Source organism: Pseudophryne corroboree, chromosome 5 (genome assembly GCF_028390025.1).
Source record: "Pseudophryne corroboree isolate aPseCor3 chromosome 5, aPseCor3.hap2, whole genome shotgun sequence".
NCBI classification, from domain to species: Eukaryota; Metazoa; Chordata; class Amphibia; order Anura; family Myobatrachidae; genus Pseudophryne; species Pseudophryne corroboree.
In genome coordinates this window covers 98,931,421-98,949,296 of record NC_086448.1, presented here as the reverse complement: position 1 = coordinate 98,949,296, position 17,876 = coordinate 98,931,421, and the positions used below count along the sequence as shown (strand labels likewise).

Genomic DNA, 17,876 nt, shown 5'->3' with positions numbered 1-17,876 from the left:
AAATTTCCTGTGCTGCTTTCTTACATATAGCGGAAGCCTTGGACATGAAGTGACCACGGATAGTGGCTTTGTGCGCTTCCCAAACAAGACTAGGAGAGACTTCTGGGGAGGCATTTTCCTTGAAAAAAAATTCCAAAGTTGATTTGGTGTCTAAAAGAGTGGAGGGATGTGAAAGAAGGGTGTCATCTAGACGCCATTTACGTGTTTTATTAGGGGTTCTATAGATTTCTAGGAGGATATAGACCCCCGCATGGTCTGTCCATGAGCAAGGAGTGATACCTGCATCAGAAATTAGTGTCGTGAGTGATTGAGACACTTGGATCATATCGATCCGAGAATAATGTTGGTGAGGTGCAGAGAAGTGGGTATAATCCCTAGCAGTGAAGTGTTTAAGACGCCAGGTATCTCTCAGATTAAGCTGTGCGAGGGAGGAAATTAACGTGAGAGAGGCCTCAGTCGGGGATGCTTCCTTCTTATTTTTAGGAGGGTTAGATGTATCTAAGAGGGGATCGATCACAGTATTAAAATCCCCACCTAAAATGATGTGGCCCTGCGCTACTCTGTTAAGACGCTGAAAGAGTGTGCGGAAAAAACGTGATTGGTCTTGATTCGGGGCATACACAGACACAAGTGTTAGGGTTTCTGTACGAAGTGTACCAATTACCACAATGTACCTGCCTGCGGGGTCAGCAATTGTTGCGGTATGTACAAATGGGATACTACGATGAATCAGTATAGCCACCCCCCTTTTCTTACAATCAGCAGAAGCAAAAAAGGTTTGTGCAAACTGCTTACCTTGAAGTCGAGAGTGTGTACCAGTGAAGTGGGTCTCCTGAAGGAAGACCATGTCAGCTTTTTCCCTCCTACAGGCGGACAACATCACTGTACGTTTCTTGGGAGAATTAAGCCCGTTAACATTTACAGAGAACAACTTAAGAGCCATGTGATACCACAGAATGGAAAAGAATCAACGGAGACCCATCCCGGGGAGGAAGAGAAAAAGAGGAAGAAAAGGGACAGCAAGAAACAAGGAGCAGAGATTTAGAGAAAGAGCGAGTGATAGAAAACCCATACGGGAAAAAACCCTGAAACATAGGGTCCCAGTCAAGGACCGCTACACAAATAATAGACATTATATACTTAATCACAGATAAAGGGAGCACGGGGGTAGTGGGAGCAGAAAACTAGGTCCCTCTGGATCGCAACATTTAAGTCGGCAACAGCCGAAAATTCAGCTATATAACCCGGAACACACACAAAAGAAAGAAAAACGTACTGTGTCGTAAGGAAAGAAAAAAAGAAGAAAAAAAGGGGGGGGGGGGGGGAATAAGGGAAAAGAGGGAGGGGAACAAGGGCAAGGGGGGGGGGGGGGGGGTTTGAAATAGGGGAAAGAAAAGGAGACAAGGGAAAATCGGGGTAAGCAAAGCCAGCCCAGCACAATAACATAGAGCTAGGCTTAACATATAACAAATATCAAAGCCCGGTGAGCCGTATCAAAACCTATAACAGTTGAGTGAAAGAAGTAAGACGGGGGCCGTGGCCCCCACCTGCCAACAAAGAACATTTGAGGAGGAGACATATCTCTAGAATAGTGAGAACTATCTTATTGTAATCAAGAGTGTCCACTAAGATCAGGTAGGGTCAGTAGTGCCATTGCGTTGACGGGTCACCCTTGTCCATTCAGGCAGTGGGATCCGAGGGTGCCGTGGACCGGAGGAAGAGGCAGTCTCGCTATCAGGTGATGGTACAGGGAGGAGATCTAGCTTAGCCAACAAATCCTGACCCTGAGCTAAAGTTTTAACGGAGTGGGTGGAATTGTTCACTGTAATCTGTAGCATAAAAGGGAATCCCCATCTGTACCGTATTTGATGCTGCCGTAGTATCCTAGTAACGGGCTGAAGATCTCGTCGTTTCTGAATGGTAGACGGGGCTAGATCCTGGAAGACCTGCAGTTGCATATCCCGGAAGTCGATCACTGGGGAGTCTCGAACCGACTGTAATGTAGCATTTCATATGCAGATACAGCCACAGTCACACACAGACTATAGGCATGCCGCATATCATTTTATACAGCAGAATCTGCTTGCGCCCCATGGCATTCCAAATGCCCAAGGCATTTGCCTAATTTGCTTATGCCTAGGGCCGGCTCTGGCAGAGCCCATGTATAAATCAGTATGCCAGCTGCTTCCCTTTTAGCAGTCGAAAAGTGATCTCCAGATTTTAGAGGTACCCCATAATGTAATGGGGCGCTGCTAAATGTTATGTGGGTTAATGCACTGTAATACTTCACCTTTGGTCACAGGTTCGAACCCTACTAGGGTTTTAAAATTTAATTTTCCTTTTCTCATATTTATTTAAATTAATATTTTTATTGCTTTATGGGGGTAATTCCAAGTTGATCGCAGCAGGAATTTTGTTAGCAGTTGGGCAAAACCATGTGCACTGCATGGGGGGCAGATATAACATGCGCAGAGAGAGTTATATTTGTGTGGGTTGTGTTCAATCTGCAATCTAAATTGCAGTGTAAAAATAAAGCAGCCAGTATTTACCCTGCACAGAAACAAAATAACCCACCCAAATCTAACTCTCTCTGCACATGTTATATCTGCCTCCCCTGCAGTGCACATGGTTTTGCCCAATTGCTAACAAAATTCCTGCTGCAATCAACTCAGAATTACCCCCTATACCCGAATGGTCTTACAGTCAATTGACTATCAAGTGGACTAATTTAACATTAACTTAACAAACAGAAGTCCATGACAAACAATTTCTATAACCTGGAAAAGAGCAATACTCCTAATTAGTGCAGATAGGTGAGTGTGCGAATTCACAAAGGGTCATAACTTGAGCACGGGCAATAAAAATATTTTTAGTTATTAGCATTTCATGTTTTAATATTTTGTCAAGATCCAACCGATGCCCCTTTTGTATAAGCTCTGCCCTCCAAGGTCCAGGGTTTTTTTGTCAGGAAAAAAAATGTATCTGGGAACCAGGTTTGAGATCCACGCCCTGCGACTCAACTTGGGGGCCACCCTGTCAGAGGTGTGCTAGGACTTACCACTCTTCCCGATCTGAGGTATGCTAATGCTTACCACACTCCCGGGTAGGCGTGCCAGGTCTTATCACACTCCCGGGTGACACTGGTGCAGACACTGCGCCACGGTGCCTGCCAGTAGTTCTAGGACCCATGAAGCTTAGTTATTATGACATCATGCTTCTAGGCACTGTGCAGCAGCACCACCAGGGCAGGAGAGTCTGTTATAACTGTGACCCTTTTATGTTTCATATCAAAATATTTTTGCTGTTTTGTAATAAATTGTTTAGGATTATATAGATTTGAAAAAATAAAATATGAATTTATTATTAATCATTACAATTTAGTAATTAATGTAATAATAGTTTAATTTAAAGTATTTTTATAGTAGGGAAAAGTGACTATGGACTAAAGCACTCACTGGGAAATATTGAGTGGACACTTATGGTCACCTGACCATTGGGGGATGGAGAACTTTCCTGTGGCCCTCGTGCTTATGCTGGTGCCTTGTTAATGCATGCAGGGCGGATGGCAAGGGTGACGTGCACAAGTCTTGAAGTTTCTTGGTGACAGGCGTTGAGGTTTCCAGAGAGTGGTGCTGAGAACTGGGTACATTGGTCGGGAGAATCTGAGTATCTGGGGGAAAAAGAAGCTGTGTCTGTGAGCGCAGGATCTCTGGTTACCCAGAGAGCGGAGCAGCAGTGACAGCCGCTGATACCTGAGCTCTGCCCCCTGCTCGCCTAACGGACAGCCCATATTGCCTGCCAACCCAAACTGACACACCCCCGCAACTCACACCCGCCGCTGGTTACCGCGGAAAGGGACAGATGTACTAAGCCTTGCATAGTGATAAGGTGGAGAGAAACTACCAACCAGTCAGCTCCTAACTGTCATTTTTCCAACACAGCCGGTAACATGTCAGTTAAAAGCTGATTGGCTGGAACTTTATCTCTCTCCACTTTATCCCTCTCCAAGGCTTAGTACATCTCCCCCACAGTCCGGGCCCTCTACACAGCCAGATGTCACTCACTGTAGCTGTCCACCCTGCTTACTGTACCCCTCTCCACCAGCACCTGCAGACAGAACGGGCCTCTTCCCAGCCAGCTGTCAATCACCATCAGCTGCCAATCATCAGACTGGACACCATATCTGCTGATGTTTGAAGCAAGAGCCCTAATAGCCACCAAAAGCCAGGACAGTGCCCAGGGCCAGATAAACAGTGGGGGAATGGAGCTCCAGCTCCAGGCCTCCACACAAAATTAGGCCCATCATCATGACAGCATGATGAAAACAAGCCACCTCGCTGTCCACACGGTCGGCCATAAATCATAAGTCTTACATTTGTATTTCTAGTTTTCTCACAAAATTCTCCAATTTTCCTTTTTTTATGTATTTTGTGAGACAGTGCGTCTTATAGAGTAGGGGTGTACACACCCACACAGCACTGACCACACCCACATAGCACTGACCACACCAACCCAGCACTGACCACACCCACACAACACTGACCACACCTACACAGCACTGACCACACCCACACTGAGTCGGGGGAGTGCACAAGGAGCACTAGGCAGATTATTGGTGGAGGATTGCTGAGGTCTGGAAACACTCATGCACTGTAGCCGCACACAGACACAGCAGCAGGAATCATCCACAGCAGTGAGCATAATTCCCATAGACATTGCTGTATAATAGTTCAGAGACACGGAACACCAGTCACCAGATTACACTTCAGGAAGTATAAAGTATAGACACTGGCACTGTCTAGGTGACCTGTGTGGGGAGTAGGAAGGGTATTCTGTATCTCTCTGGCTAATCTGTGATACATGTGAGCAGTCCAAGCTTCCAGCAACGTTAGGGTACACTAGGGCATCTAGTGTATCTCATTTATTATAGGAAAGTGTGGTGAAGCAGGGTAATAATAGAGAGGTGTAGAACTGCCGCTTCCTTCCCCCTCTTGCCAGTCACCAGAGCACATAACTGTGTTAGGCAGCTGCAGCAAAGCCCACATTGTCACGGAGAGTAACTAACCGCTAACCTCAAAGCCCCCTAATAAAATATCCAAACCCACACTATTCACTGGTGTCAGACATCCAGGTTGGGCTATGGGTACCGCTGCTTGTTCCGTCTCTGACCCTGCACCCCTTTCCCCTAAAATGATATGTAGCATGCCTATATTCTGTGTGCCAATGTGGCTGTATCTGCATACGAAATGCTACGTTACAGTGATTTCCAGGAATACACTGTAATGTAGCAATTCAAATACAGATACAGCTACAGTCACACACAGAATATAGGCATGCCGCATATAATTTTAATCAGCAGAATTTGCTTGTGCCCCATGGCATTCCAAATGCACTAGGCATTTGCCTAGTTTGCCTATGCCTAGGGCCTGCTCTGGGGGTTGTGGAGGTGTGGGATGTGGTGGCCCTGGATTGGCTGAGCTGGATGGCTTTAGTGTGGCATAACCTTGCACTTTATTAACACTTATCACATACTAATTTCTTTAACACTATTTCTTATTTTAATTACATCTAATTTTTGCTTATGCTGAATTTTGGGGTGCCACGCTCTGCACCTAGATATAGCGCTAGGGACCCCCAATATATACAGAGCGGCCTTGACGCGGCTTGGGGGCTTATACATACATTTGCGCAGATATATGTAACCAAGATCTCTGAATTCTAAGATATTGTGTGGGATTTAAATCTGGTTACTGCTATTATTCAGAGGGCTGGGATAAACAAATTTTTTTTTTTCCTGCTTAGAAATACCCCTCCCTTTCAAGCACCTGAATGATATCACTAAGCTAATTGAGCATCTGCCACTATATATACACTGTTATACATGTCTAGGACTGGTGTACTTACTGTTTGCTGGACCATCATATTGCACTAGGGCAGTGGTTCTCAAACTTTTTTGAATCACGGTGCCCTAGATTATCAGAATTTATCTTTTTCATGGCACCCCTAGGCCAAAAGTTTCTTATTGAGAAGTAAATTGTGTTTATATGTCATCCTTGGGGTCAACTGTGTGGTGAGGGACAAGATTGGCTTCTGTTTGTCCACATATTTTATGATTGACAGCCTCTAGCACTGGTTTTGCCTATTACATTGACCATAAATAATATGAATTGGTCCTCAACCACCAACCCGAGGCACCCCAGCAAGTGTCTCGCAGCACCCCAGGGTGCCACGGCACACAGTTTGAGCCCCACTGCACTAGGGGCTAATTGAGAGGTGAACGTAGAAGCAGCTGCACATACTGGTGGTCCTTCCCCGGTGTATATCCACGCGTCTGCATGTGTAAGGACTGAGACGCTCACTAGCAGTGTCTGCACATACGGTAATACCTCTTGGTGCATCCTTAAATACAACCATGGGTCGCACCAATGAAACATGCACCAGCCCGATATCAGGTGCAGCTTCTCCGTCAGTCTGTAGACTTCTAGGTGACCGGTTGAGCGTCTGCGTACACAACCACTTTCACCAACATGCCCGCGACACTCCCATTACACGCCCATAACATGTCACCCATTACTAGCCCATAACATGTCACCACCCAGGAATACCACCACATTTTCACTTCTCCTTGCGTGCATCTGAAATCGCAACTGTGACCCTGTACGGACACAACCGAGGCACATGTGCAGTAGCACCACTACGGCTAACATCGCCAGTGCGTACCCTTCTGAATCATCTCCCATATTCCCAACACTGATCACTGGGTATAAATGTCATATTTTTGTACTAAGTGGCAAGGACTAGAACTAGTTACCATTAAAGGATCCTGCTAGGCAGAGTTAAGCAGCACTGAAGATGACTGACAAAGATCCCAGCTACTGTATATCAGTTGAGACCCCGCTAAATATTGAAAATGCCCCATAAACCGTAACAATGGACAAGGCTCGGGTATAGCCAGCAGAGTGTGAGTGAATGCTTTGCCAACCAACAGTGTAGAAATGTACTGTGTGGGTTGGTGGGTTCAAACATAAATACAGTACACTGCCAAGGATGTCGCAGCAGCTTAACAGGCTGCAGTCTCCTCTATTTGACATGGATCACACTCTGCTTGGGCACTGTTAGGGATGGCTATTGGAGGGTTAACCAACGATGGTGCCATCTGTGCTTAGAATTGATGGCATGAAACCAGTGAAGTGAAACCATTGATGGTTTCACCCAAGATGGACATCTCTGCTTGAGCTAGAGTATAAAGCAGACGACTGGCCACTCAGGGAGCAGAGTGGGTCTTAGCAGCAGGTTGGATGAGCAGGGCAAAGCTCTGTTCCCTGTATGCTGGCTACAAAGTCACAGCTCTGCTCTCTACCATCAGTGGCAGAGGACACTGAAATGTTTGTCATCGACTAAACAATCATCGATGGCAAACCATCCTGGTTTATTAATTGCCCCTATAAAACATCAATCATACTATCTGGGAACTGCGCTGCCTGCATGGTGCAGGTTATTACTTGCCCCCTCAGTCTCCTAGTTTAACTATGGAAACTGCAAGATCTTGCACAGCTCACAAAACAGGAACAGATACTGATGATTGCATCCAGCCATTTTTTAATAATTCATAGCGAGTAATTGCTTCTCTTATCTTCTCCTGCACCCCCCCCCCCACACACACACACACACACACACACACAACCCCCATGCTGAATTTGCTACACAGTCCCTGCAGTAGTTAACAGAATTACCTTTTGAATTGTGATCAGCTCTGGATTTCTCCCCAATGTAGTTTACTAGTTAACTACATTGGAAAACAAACCTAAAAAATTCCACTGGGCCAAATAAGACAGGTACTGATGTGCTTGCTACCATGAAACTGTATATGCTTACTCTCCTGGAATGTCTAGAAGACTGCGGCATGTCGTGGAGTTCTCTCGACTCCCTGATTGTGCCCACTTTCTCAGTCAGAGAAGCTTTTTGGGGTTTGGTGATAGGTTCATGGCCCAGCCCCAGCCCTCATTACCTAATGCTGCAAATGACAACATTGCACAGCGCAAGACGGTTCTATGACAATGTGGTTTGCATAGTCAGGTTTGAAGTGTCACTAAAAAACTTTCTCTAACGTCCTAAGTGGATGCTGGGACTCCGTAAGGACCATGGGGAATAGCGGCTCCGCAGGAGACTGGGCACAAAAGTAAAAGCTTGAACTAGCTGGTGTGCACTGGCTCCTCCCCCTATGACCCTCCTCCAAGCCTCAGTTAGATTTTTGTGCCCGAACGAGAAGGGTGCATGCTAGGTGGCTCTCCTGAGCTGCTTAGAGTAAAAGTTTTTACTTTAGGTTTTTTATTTTCAGTGAGTCCTGCTGGCAACAGGCTCACTGCATCGTGGGACTAAGGGGAGAAGAAGCGAACTCACCTGCGTGCAGAGTGGATTGGGTTTCTTAGGCTACTGGACATTAGCTCCAGAGGGACGATCACAGGTTCAGCCTGGATGGGTCCCGGAGCCGCGCCGCCGGCCCCCTTACAGAGCCAGAAGAACGAAGAGGTCCGGTGAAATCGGCGGCAGAAGACGTTCCTGTCTTCAACTAAGGTAGCGCACAGCACTGCAGCTGTGCGCCATTGCTCTCAGCACACTTCACACTCCGGTCACTGAGGGTGCAGGGCGCTGGGGGGGAGCGCCCTGAGACGCAATAAAAACAGAAATACCTTAGGATGGCAAAAGAAATACATCACATATAGCTCCTGGGCTATATGGATGTATTTAACCCCTGCCAGTTTTCCAGAAAAAAGCGGGAGATAAGGCTGTCGTGAAGGGGCGGAGCCTATCTCCTCAGCACACAAGCGCCATTTTCCCTCACAGTTCCGCTGGAAGGACGGCTCCCTGACTCTCCCCTGCAGTCCCTACAGAATCAGGGTAAAAACGAGAGAGGGGGGGCACTATTGGCAGCTAAATTATAAACAGCAGCTAAAAAAGGGAGTAACACTTATATAAGGTTATCCCTATATATATATATAGCGCTCTGGTGTGTGCTGGCAAACTCTCCCTCTGTCTCCCCAAAGGGCTAGTGGGGTCCTGTCCTCTATCAGAGCATTCCCTGTGTGTGTGCTGGGTGTCGGTACGATTGTGTCGACATGTATGAGGAGGAAAATGATGTGGAAGCAGAGCAATTGCCTGTATTAGTGATGTCACCCCCTAGGGAGTCGACACCTGACTGGATGGTTGTATTTAAAGAACTACGTGACAATGTCAGCACTTTACAAAAAAAACTGTTGACGACATGAGACAGCCGACAAATCAATTAGTGCCTGTCCAGGCGTCTCAGACACCGTCAGGGGCGATAAAACGCCCGTTACCTCAGTGGGTCGACACAGACCCAGACACGGATACTGAGTCCAGTGTCGACGGTGAGGAGACAAACGTAATGTCCAGTAGGGCCACACGTTACATGATCACGGCAATGAAGGAGGCATTGAACATTTCTGACACTACAAGTACCACAAAGAAGGGTATTATGTGGGGAGTGAAAAAACTACCAGTAGCTTTTCCTGAGTCAGATGAATTAAATGAGGTGTGTGATAAAGCGTGGGTTTCCCCCGATAAAAAAGTGCTAATTTCTAATAAATTATTGGCACTATACCCTTTCCCGCCAGAGGTTAGGGCGCGTTGGGAAACACCCCCTAGAGTAGATAAAGCGCTCACACGTTTATCTAAACAAGTAGCGTTACCGTCTCCTGATACGGCCGCCATCAAAGAACCAGCGGATAGAAGGCTGGAAAATATCCTGAAGGGTATATACACACATACTGGTGTTATACTGCGACCAGCAATCGCATCAGCCTGGATGTGCAGTGCTGGAGTGGCGTGGTCGGATTCCCTGACTGAAAATATTGATACCCTGGATAGGGACAGTATATTACTAACTATAGAGCATTTGAAGGATGCATTACTATATATGCGTGATGCACAGAGGGATATTTGCACCCTGGCATCAAGAGTGAGTGCTATGTCCATTTCTGCCAGAAGAGCGTTATGGACGCGACAGTGGTCAGGGGATGCGGATTCCAAACGACATATGGAAGTATTGCCGTTTAAAGGGGAGGAGTTATTTGGGGCCGGTCTATCGGACCTGGTGGCCACGGCAACGGCCGGAAAGTCCACCTTTTTACCCCAGGTCACCTCTCAGCAGAAAAAGACACCGTCTTTTCAAACTCAGTCCTTTCGTTCCCATAAGTACAGGCGGGCAAAAGGCCACTCATTTCTGCCCCGGGGCAGAGGAAGAGGAAAAAGACTGCACCAGGCAGCCTCTTCCCAGGAGCAGAAGCCCTCCTCTGCTTCTGCCAAGTCTTCAGCATGACGCTGGGGCTTTACAAGCGGACACGGTGGGGGCCCGTTTCAAAAATTTCAACGCGCAGTGGGCTCACTCGCAAGTGGACCCCTGGATTCTGCAGGTAGTACAGGGGTAGTACAGGGGTACAAACTGGAATTCGAGACGTCTTCCCCTCGCCGGTTCCTGAAGTCTGCTCTACCAAAGTCTCCCTCCGACAGGGAGGCAGTTTTGGAAGCCATTCACAAGCTGTATTCCCAGCAGGTGATAATCAAGGTACCTCTCCTACAACAGGGAAAGGGGTATTATTCCACGCTGTTTGTGGTACCGAAGCCGGACGGCTCGGTGAGACCAATTTTAAATCTAAAATCCTTGAACACTTACATAAAGAGGTTCAAATTCAAGATGGAGTCACTCAGAGCAGTGATAGCAAACCTGGAAGAAGGGGACTATATGGTGTCTCTGGACATCAAAGATGCTTATCTCCACGTCCCAATCTACCCTTCTCACCAAGGGTACCTCAGGTTTGTAGTACAAAACTGTCATTATCAGTTTCAGACGCTGCCGTTTGGATTGTCCACGGCACCTCGGGTCTTTACCAAGGTAATGGCCGAAATGATGATTCTTCTTCGAAGAAAAGGCGTTTTAATTATCCCTTACTTGGACGATCTCCTGATAAGGGCAAGGTCCAGGGAACAGTTAGAAGTCGGAGTAGCACTATCTCAGTTAGTGTTACGTCAGCACGGGTGGATTCTAAATATTCCAAAATCGCAGCTGATTCCAACGACACGTCTCCTGTTCCTAGGAATGATTCTGGACACAGTCCAGAAAAAGGTGTTTCTCCCAGAGGAGAAGGCCAGGGAGTTATCCGAGCTAGTCAGGAATCTCCTAAAACCAGGCCAGGTGTCAGTGCATCAGTGCACGAGGGTCCTGGGAAAAATGGTGGCTTCTTACGAAGCGATTCCATTCGGAAGATTCCATGCAAGAACGTTTCAGTGGGATCTTCTGGACAAATGGTCCGGATCGCATCTTCAGATGCATCAGCGGATAACCCTGTCGCCAAGGACAAGGGTGTCTCTTCTGTGGTGGCTGCAGAGTGCTCATCTACTAGAGGGCCGCAGATTCGGCATTCAGGATTGGATCCTGGTGACCACAGATGCCAGCCTGAGAGGCTGGGGAGCAGTCACACAGGGACAAAATTTCCAGGGCTTGTGGTCAAGCATGGAAACATCTCTTCATATAAACATTCTGGAACTAAGGGCCATTTACAATGCCCTAAGTCAAGCAAAACCCCTGCTTCAGGGTCAGGCGGTATTGATCCAATCGGACAACATCACGTCAGTCGCCCACGTAAACAGACAGGGCGGCACGAGAAGCAGGAGGGCGATGGCAGAAGCTGCAAGGATTCTTCGCTGGGCGGAGAATCATGTGATAGCACTGTCAGCAGTGTTCATTCCGGGAGTGGACAACTGGGAAGCGGACTTCCTCAGCAGACACGACCTTCACCCGGGGGAGTGGGGACTTCATCCAGAAGTCTTCCAAGAGATGGTAAACCGTTGGGAAAAACCAAAGGTGGACATGATGGCGTCCCGTCTCAACAAAAAACTAGACCGATATTGCGCCAGGTCAAGGGACCCTCAGGCAATAGCGGTGGACGCTCTGGTAACACCATGGGTGTACCAGTCAGTGTATGTGTTCCCTCCTCTGCCTCTCATACCAAAAGTACTGAGAATCATAAAAAGGAGAGGAGTAAGAACTATACTCGTGGTTCCGGATTGGCCAAGAAGGACTTGGTACCCGGAACTTCAAGAGATGCTCACGGAGGACCCGTGGCCTCTACCTCTAAGAAAGGACCTGCTCCAGCAGGGACCTTGTCTGTTCCAAGACTTACCGCAGCTGCGTTTGACGGCATGGCGGTTGAACGCCGGATCCTGAAGGAAAAAGGCATTCCAGAAGAAGTCATCCCTACCCTGATAAAGGCCAGGAAGGATGTAACCGCGAAACATTATCACCGCATTTGGCGAAAATATGTTGCGTGGTGTGAGGCCAAAGAGGCCCCTACAGAGGAATTTCAACTGGGTCGCTTCCTACATTTCCTGCAAACAGGACTGTCTATGGGCCTAAAATTAGGGTCCATTAAGGTTCAAATTTCGGCCCTGTCGATTTTCTTCCAAAAAGAACTGGCTTCAGTGCCTGAAGTCCAGACGTTTGTCAAAGGGGTACTGCATATACAGCCTCCTTTTGTGCCCCCGGTGGCACCTTGGGATCTCAATGTGGTTTTGGGGTTCCTAAAATCACATTGGTTTGAACCACTCACCACTGTGGAATTAAAATATCTCACATGGAAGGTGGTAATGCTGTTAGCCCTGGTTTCAGCCAGGCGTGTCTCAGAATTGGCGGCTTTATCTTATAAAAGCCCTTACCTGATTTTTCACACGGATAGGGCAGAATTGAGGACTCGTCCTCAATTTCTCCCAAAGGTGGTTTCAGCGTTTCACGTGAACCAGCCTATTGTGGTGCCTGCGGCTACTAGGGACTTGGAGGACTCCAAGTTACTGGACGTAGTCAGGGCCCTGAAAATATATATTTCCAGGACGGCTGGAGTCAGGAAATCTGACTCGCTGTTTATCCTGTATGCACCCAACAAGCTGGGTGCTCCTGCTTCTAAGCAGACGATTGCTCGTTGGATTTGTAGTACAATTCAGCTTGCACATTCTGTGGCAGGCCTGCCACAGCCAAAATCTGTAAAAGCCCATTCCACAAGGAAGGTGGGCTCATCTTGGGCGGCTGCCCGAGGGGTCTCGGCTTTACAACTTTGCCGAGCAGCTACTTGGTCAGGGGCAAACACGTTTGCTAAATTCTACAAATTTGATACCCTGGCTGAGGAGGACCTGGAGTTCTCTCATTCGGTGCTGCAGAGTCATCCGCACTCTCCCGCCCGTTTGGGAGCTTTGGTATAATCCCCATGGTCCTTACGGAGTCCCAGCATCCACTTAGGACGTTAGAGAAAATAAGAATTTACTTACCGATAATTCTATTTCTCATAGTCCGTAGTGGATGCTGGGCGCCCATCCCAAGTGCGGATTGTCTGCAATACTTGTATATAGTTATTGTTACAAAATTCGGGTTATTATTGTTGTGAGCCATCTTTTCAGAGGCTCCTTCGTTTATCATACTGTTAACTGGGTTCAGATCACAGGTTGTACGGTGTGATTGGTGTGGCTGGTATGAGTCTTACCCGGGATTCAATATCCTTCCTTATTATGTACGCTCGTCCGGGCACAGTATCCTAACTGAGGCTTGGAGGAGGGTCATAGGGGGAGGAGCCAGTGCACACCAGCTAGTTCAAGCTTTTACTTTTGTGCCCAGTCTCCTGCGGAGCCGCTATTCCCCATGGTCCTTACGGAGTCCCAGCATCCACTACGGACTATGAGAAATAGAATTATCGGTAAGTAAATTCTTATTTTTAAGGTTGTGTCGGACTGTAAACCCCTAATCTACAACCCTGGGCCACTTTCCATAGTAGAAAAAGCTCCAACTTGAGTTCTGAGCAAATGTAATACATGTTTTGGCAAAAAGTTTTAGTTGCTACGTAAATTTGCAAAAAAAGTTTGTAGAAAGTATTTTCCAGCCATTAGAAGCTAACGTCACAACTGCAGACTTAATTATGGCAACTTTGTTTTTCAGGCTGCGGACTTTGATCAATAATGACTATGAAGACAGAATTGTAATTTCTCATGACATACATACAAAGAACAGGCTGGTAAAATATGGCGGTCACGGCTACTCGCATATCCTCAACAATATTGTTCCCAAAATGCTGCTGAGAGGTATATCCCAAGAGAATATCCATAAAATCTTGTTGGAGAATCCCAAAAGGTGGCTGACCTTTAAGTAATGTAGCAGAGGTTCATATTTCAAAGAACAATGACCATGGTGTTAATAAGACTTATGTGGGGTCAATAACACAGGTGATATTGTTCATAAACTAAAAGGAAAGTTAATTGTGCCACCTTTTTCATATGACGATTTTCTTTAATCATTTGCAGACCTGTATTCCTAGGCATAAATTATATTAGCATATTTTTAGAGGAATCAGTATGGATGACCATTGTCCGGGATCACTGGCATTCATAATACCGACGCCGGGATCCTGATGTTCAAAATCCGGACTGGTGTGAGTAGAGGGTATTTCGCCCTCACACCTACCCGTAACCCTTTGGTCCCGTAGCCTGACCTAACCTCCCCCACCTAACCACCCCCCAGAAGGTTCCTAAACCTAACTTCCTATCCCCACTGCCTAAACCCAACCCTCCCTACCCTGCAACCTGACCCTAACCTCCCCTAGGGGAGCCTAAATCTAACCCTCCCTCCCCGCATCCTATCCCTAACCTCCAATACCCCCCACACACACACACACACACACACACACACACACCCTCTCTATCCCCCCCAGGTGGCACCTAAACCTAATCCACCCTTCTGCCCCTAAACCTAACCCGCTGGCTGGTGTAATGGTCGGGATGACAGCTTCGGAATTCTGGCTTCGGTCTCCTGCCCCTTTCAGAGTTCCGATGTCGGGATTCCAACGGGTATCAGTATTCCGGCATCTGTATTTCGGCTGCCGGGACCCAATAACCAGCATATTCACTGTATCCCTTTCAAGATAGACAAAGCTGATATTCTACCACTATTTTCTCCTACGTCCTAGAGGATACTGGGGTTCCATTTAGTACCATGGGATATAGACGTGTCCACTAGGAGCCATGGGCACTTTAATAATTTTATAGTGTGGGCTGGCTCCTCCCTCTATGCCCCTCCTACCAGACTCAGTTTAGAAAATGTGCCCGGAGGAGCCAGTCATGCTTATGGAAGCTCCTGAAGAGTTTTCTGCACTTATTTTATATGTGTTATTTTCAGGCAAAGCTGGTTGGCACTAGCCCTCCTGCTTCGTGGGACTTAGGGTGGGGAGGAACGGCCCAACCACTTGAAGGGTTAATGGTCCCATTCTCTGCTGACAGGACACTAGCTCCTGAGGGAACTATTCGCAAGCCCCACCACGGCGAGCGTACATTCCCGCAGCACGCTGCCATCCCTAACAGAGCAAGAATGAAGAGTGGTGAGTACTAAGCCGGCGTGCCGGCCAGCGGGTCGCCGGCCATTATGGTGGCATGAGGGTACGGAGACGCACAGCTTCTAACCGGGGTGGAATGCGTCTCCAGACACAGTACACGGCTGCGTCTCAGTATACTGTACACAGTACCCACACTGGCAAAAGAAGCCTTAAAACGGTTTTCTCTCCATTTTAAGCACCAGATTACCTCAGCCAGTATAAAAAAAGCAGGAAGACCGCGCGCCATTGAAGGGGCTGGGCCTTCACTATGAGTGGATCCAGCAGCTCACCAGCGGCATTTTTCCTCTGTGGTGGACACAAATGCTGACTTACCGGGACGAGCAGCTCCTCCGGAGAGACTCCAGATTACCTCAGCGGTACCAGGGGGTCATAGCAGGTGGGAAGTGATTATTAGTGTACTAAGTCCCCTATCAGGGTACTTAGTCTGCAACCCGGCTAAGATTGGCATTAGCGATAAGGGCGTGGTGGGGGCTGGCTCCAAATAACTCTGTGTCTCCCTGAAGGGCTCTTTGTGGGTTAATTGTGCTTAACCTTTTCCTGTGTGTGTGTGTGCTGTCACATTTACATTATGTCAGGCAAAGAGTGTGTTTCTTGTACAGCGGAGTGTTTCTCCTCCCCAGGGGGCTCACTACTGGGTACTCAGGGCAGTGTACCTTTCGAGAATAGCGTGGCTGAACCGAAGTGGGTTAATTCCATTAAGGGAATGATCTCAAATATTTCTGCAAAACTATTCCAAAATGAGAAAGAGACGCAATACTTAAGACAGACTGTGGATGAGTTTATGAATAGAGACTCAGGGGGTAATTCTGAGTTGATCGCAGCAGGAACTTTGTTAGCAGTTGGGCAAAACCATATCCACTGCAGGGGAGGCAGACATAACATGTGCAGAGAGAGTTAGATTTGGGTGTGGTGTGTTCAATCTGCAGTCTAAATTGCAGTGTAAAGATAAAGCAGCCAGTATTTACCCTGCACAGAAAAAAAATAACCCACCCAAATCTAACTCTCTCTGCACATGTTATATCTGCCTCCCCTGCAGTGCACATGGTTTTGCCCAACTTCTAACAAAGTTCCTGCTGCGATCAACTCAGAATTACCCCCTCAGTCCCCAAACCAGCGTCTCAATCCCCTCCCATTTGTCCGCAAAAACGATCTCTGTTCCATATCCTGCAGTCTGACTCTGATGCTGACGGGTCAGACATGGAGGAGGGTGAGGTGGATTTGGAGGGGGGATGCTACTCTGTCACAGGGAATAGAGGCTCTTATAGAGGCTATCAGAGATGTTCTGCAAATTCCTGATAAGGTGTCAGAGGAATGTGAGGAATCTTATTCTAATGTAAAAAAGAAGTCCCCAGTCACTTTTCCTGCGTCAAAGGAATTGAATACCCTGTTTGAAGAACCGTGGGTTAATCCTGATAAGAAATTTCAAATCCCTAAAAGGTTGCTCTCATCTTTTCCTTTTCCTCTGGAGGATAGGAAAAAATGGGAAAATCTACAGATAGTGGACGCATCATTCTCTAGGCTGTCACAAAAAATTGTATTGCCTGTCCCTGGTGCAGCTTCCATAAAAGATACGGCTGGTCGTAAAATTGAGACTACACTCAAATTATTGTACACAGCTGCTGGGGTGGCCCAGAGACCCACTGTTGCATGTGCATGGATCACAAAAGCCATTGCTAGATGGTCAGGTAACCTAACTGAGGGGTTAGATTCCTTGTCTAGGGGGGATGTTGTTTTACTCCTGCAGCATATACAGGACTCTGCAAACTTTATGGCGGAAGCCATAAAAGAGATAGGTTTGCTTAATGCATCACCACCACTATGGCAGTGTCAGCACGCAGAGGCTTGTGGCTACGCCAGTGGACTGCTGATGCGGACTCCAGGAAAGGCGTGGAAGGCCTACCATTCACAGGAGAGGCCATGTTTGGAGACGAACTAGACAAATGGATCTCCAAAGCTACTGCGGGTAAGTCTACGCATCTTCCTTCCAAAGCACTCACAGCCAGGAAAGCTTATTCAGCTTCAAATTTACATTCCTTTCGGACAGCCAAGTTTAAGGGAAAAATCCAGAAGTGCCTCTACAGCCTCCAGAGGCGCAAGAGGTAAACCATACAAACTAGCAACTGCAGGTGCTCAGGAACAGAGCTCAGGCTCTGCTTCCTCAAAGCCTTCAGCATGACGGTGGACCGCGATGCCTGGAGGACTATCAGGTGGGAGCCCGACTAAAATTGTTCAGTCACATCTGGTCAAGATCATGCCGGGATCCCTGGGTCGTAGATCTTATTTCCCAGGGCTACAGACTGGAGTTCCAAGAGCTCCCACCTCACAGATTTTTCAAATCAGGCTTACCAGCTTCACAAGAGGCAAGTACAACTTTACAGCAGGCCATCCAAAAACTGATACAGACTCAAGTCATTGTTCCAGTTCCACCTCCTC

At 47.4% G+C, this 17,876-nt stretch overlaps 1 protein-coding gene across 3 annotated transcripts in view; it reads left to right on the top strand.

Annotated features, from left to right (window-relative positions):
* Positions 1–16,276, top strand: part of PTER (phosphotriesterase related) — a 414,219-nt gene extending 397,943 nt beyond the window's left edge. For all 3 annotated transcript variants that reach the window (XM_063921498.1, XM_063921499.1, XM_063921500.1), the window contains one exon: positions 13,997–16,276. In XM_063921498.1, coding sequence (XP_063777568.1) covers positions 13,997–14,207 — 211 coding nt within the window. In that variant the 3' untranslated portion in view covers positions 14,208–16,276. The remainder of the gene's footprint in view (positions 1–13,996) is intronic.
* The last annotated feature ends 1,600 nt before the right edge of the window (positions 16,277–17,876 follow it).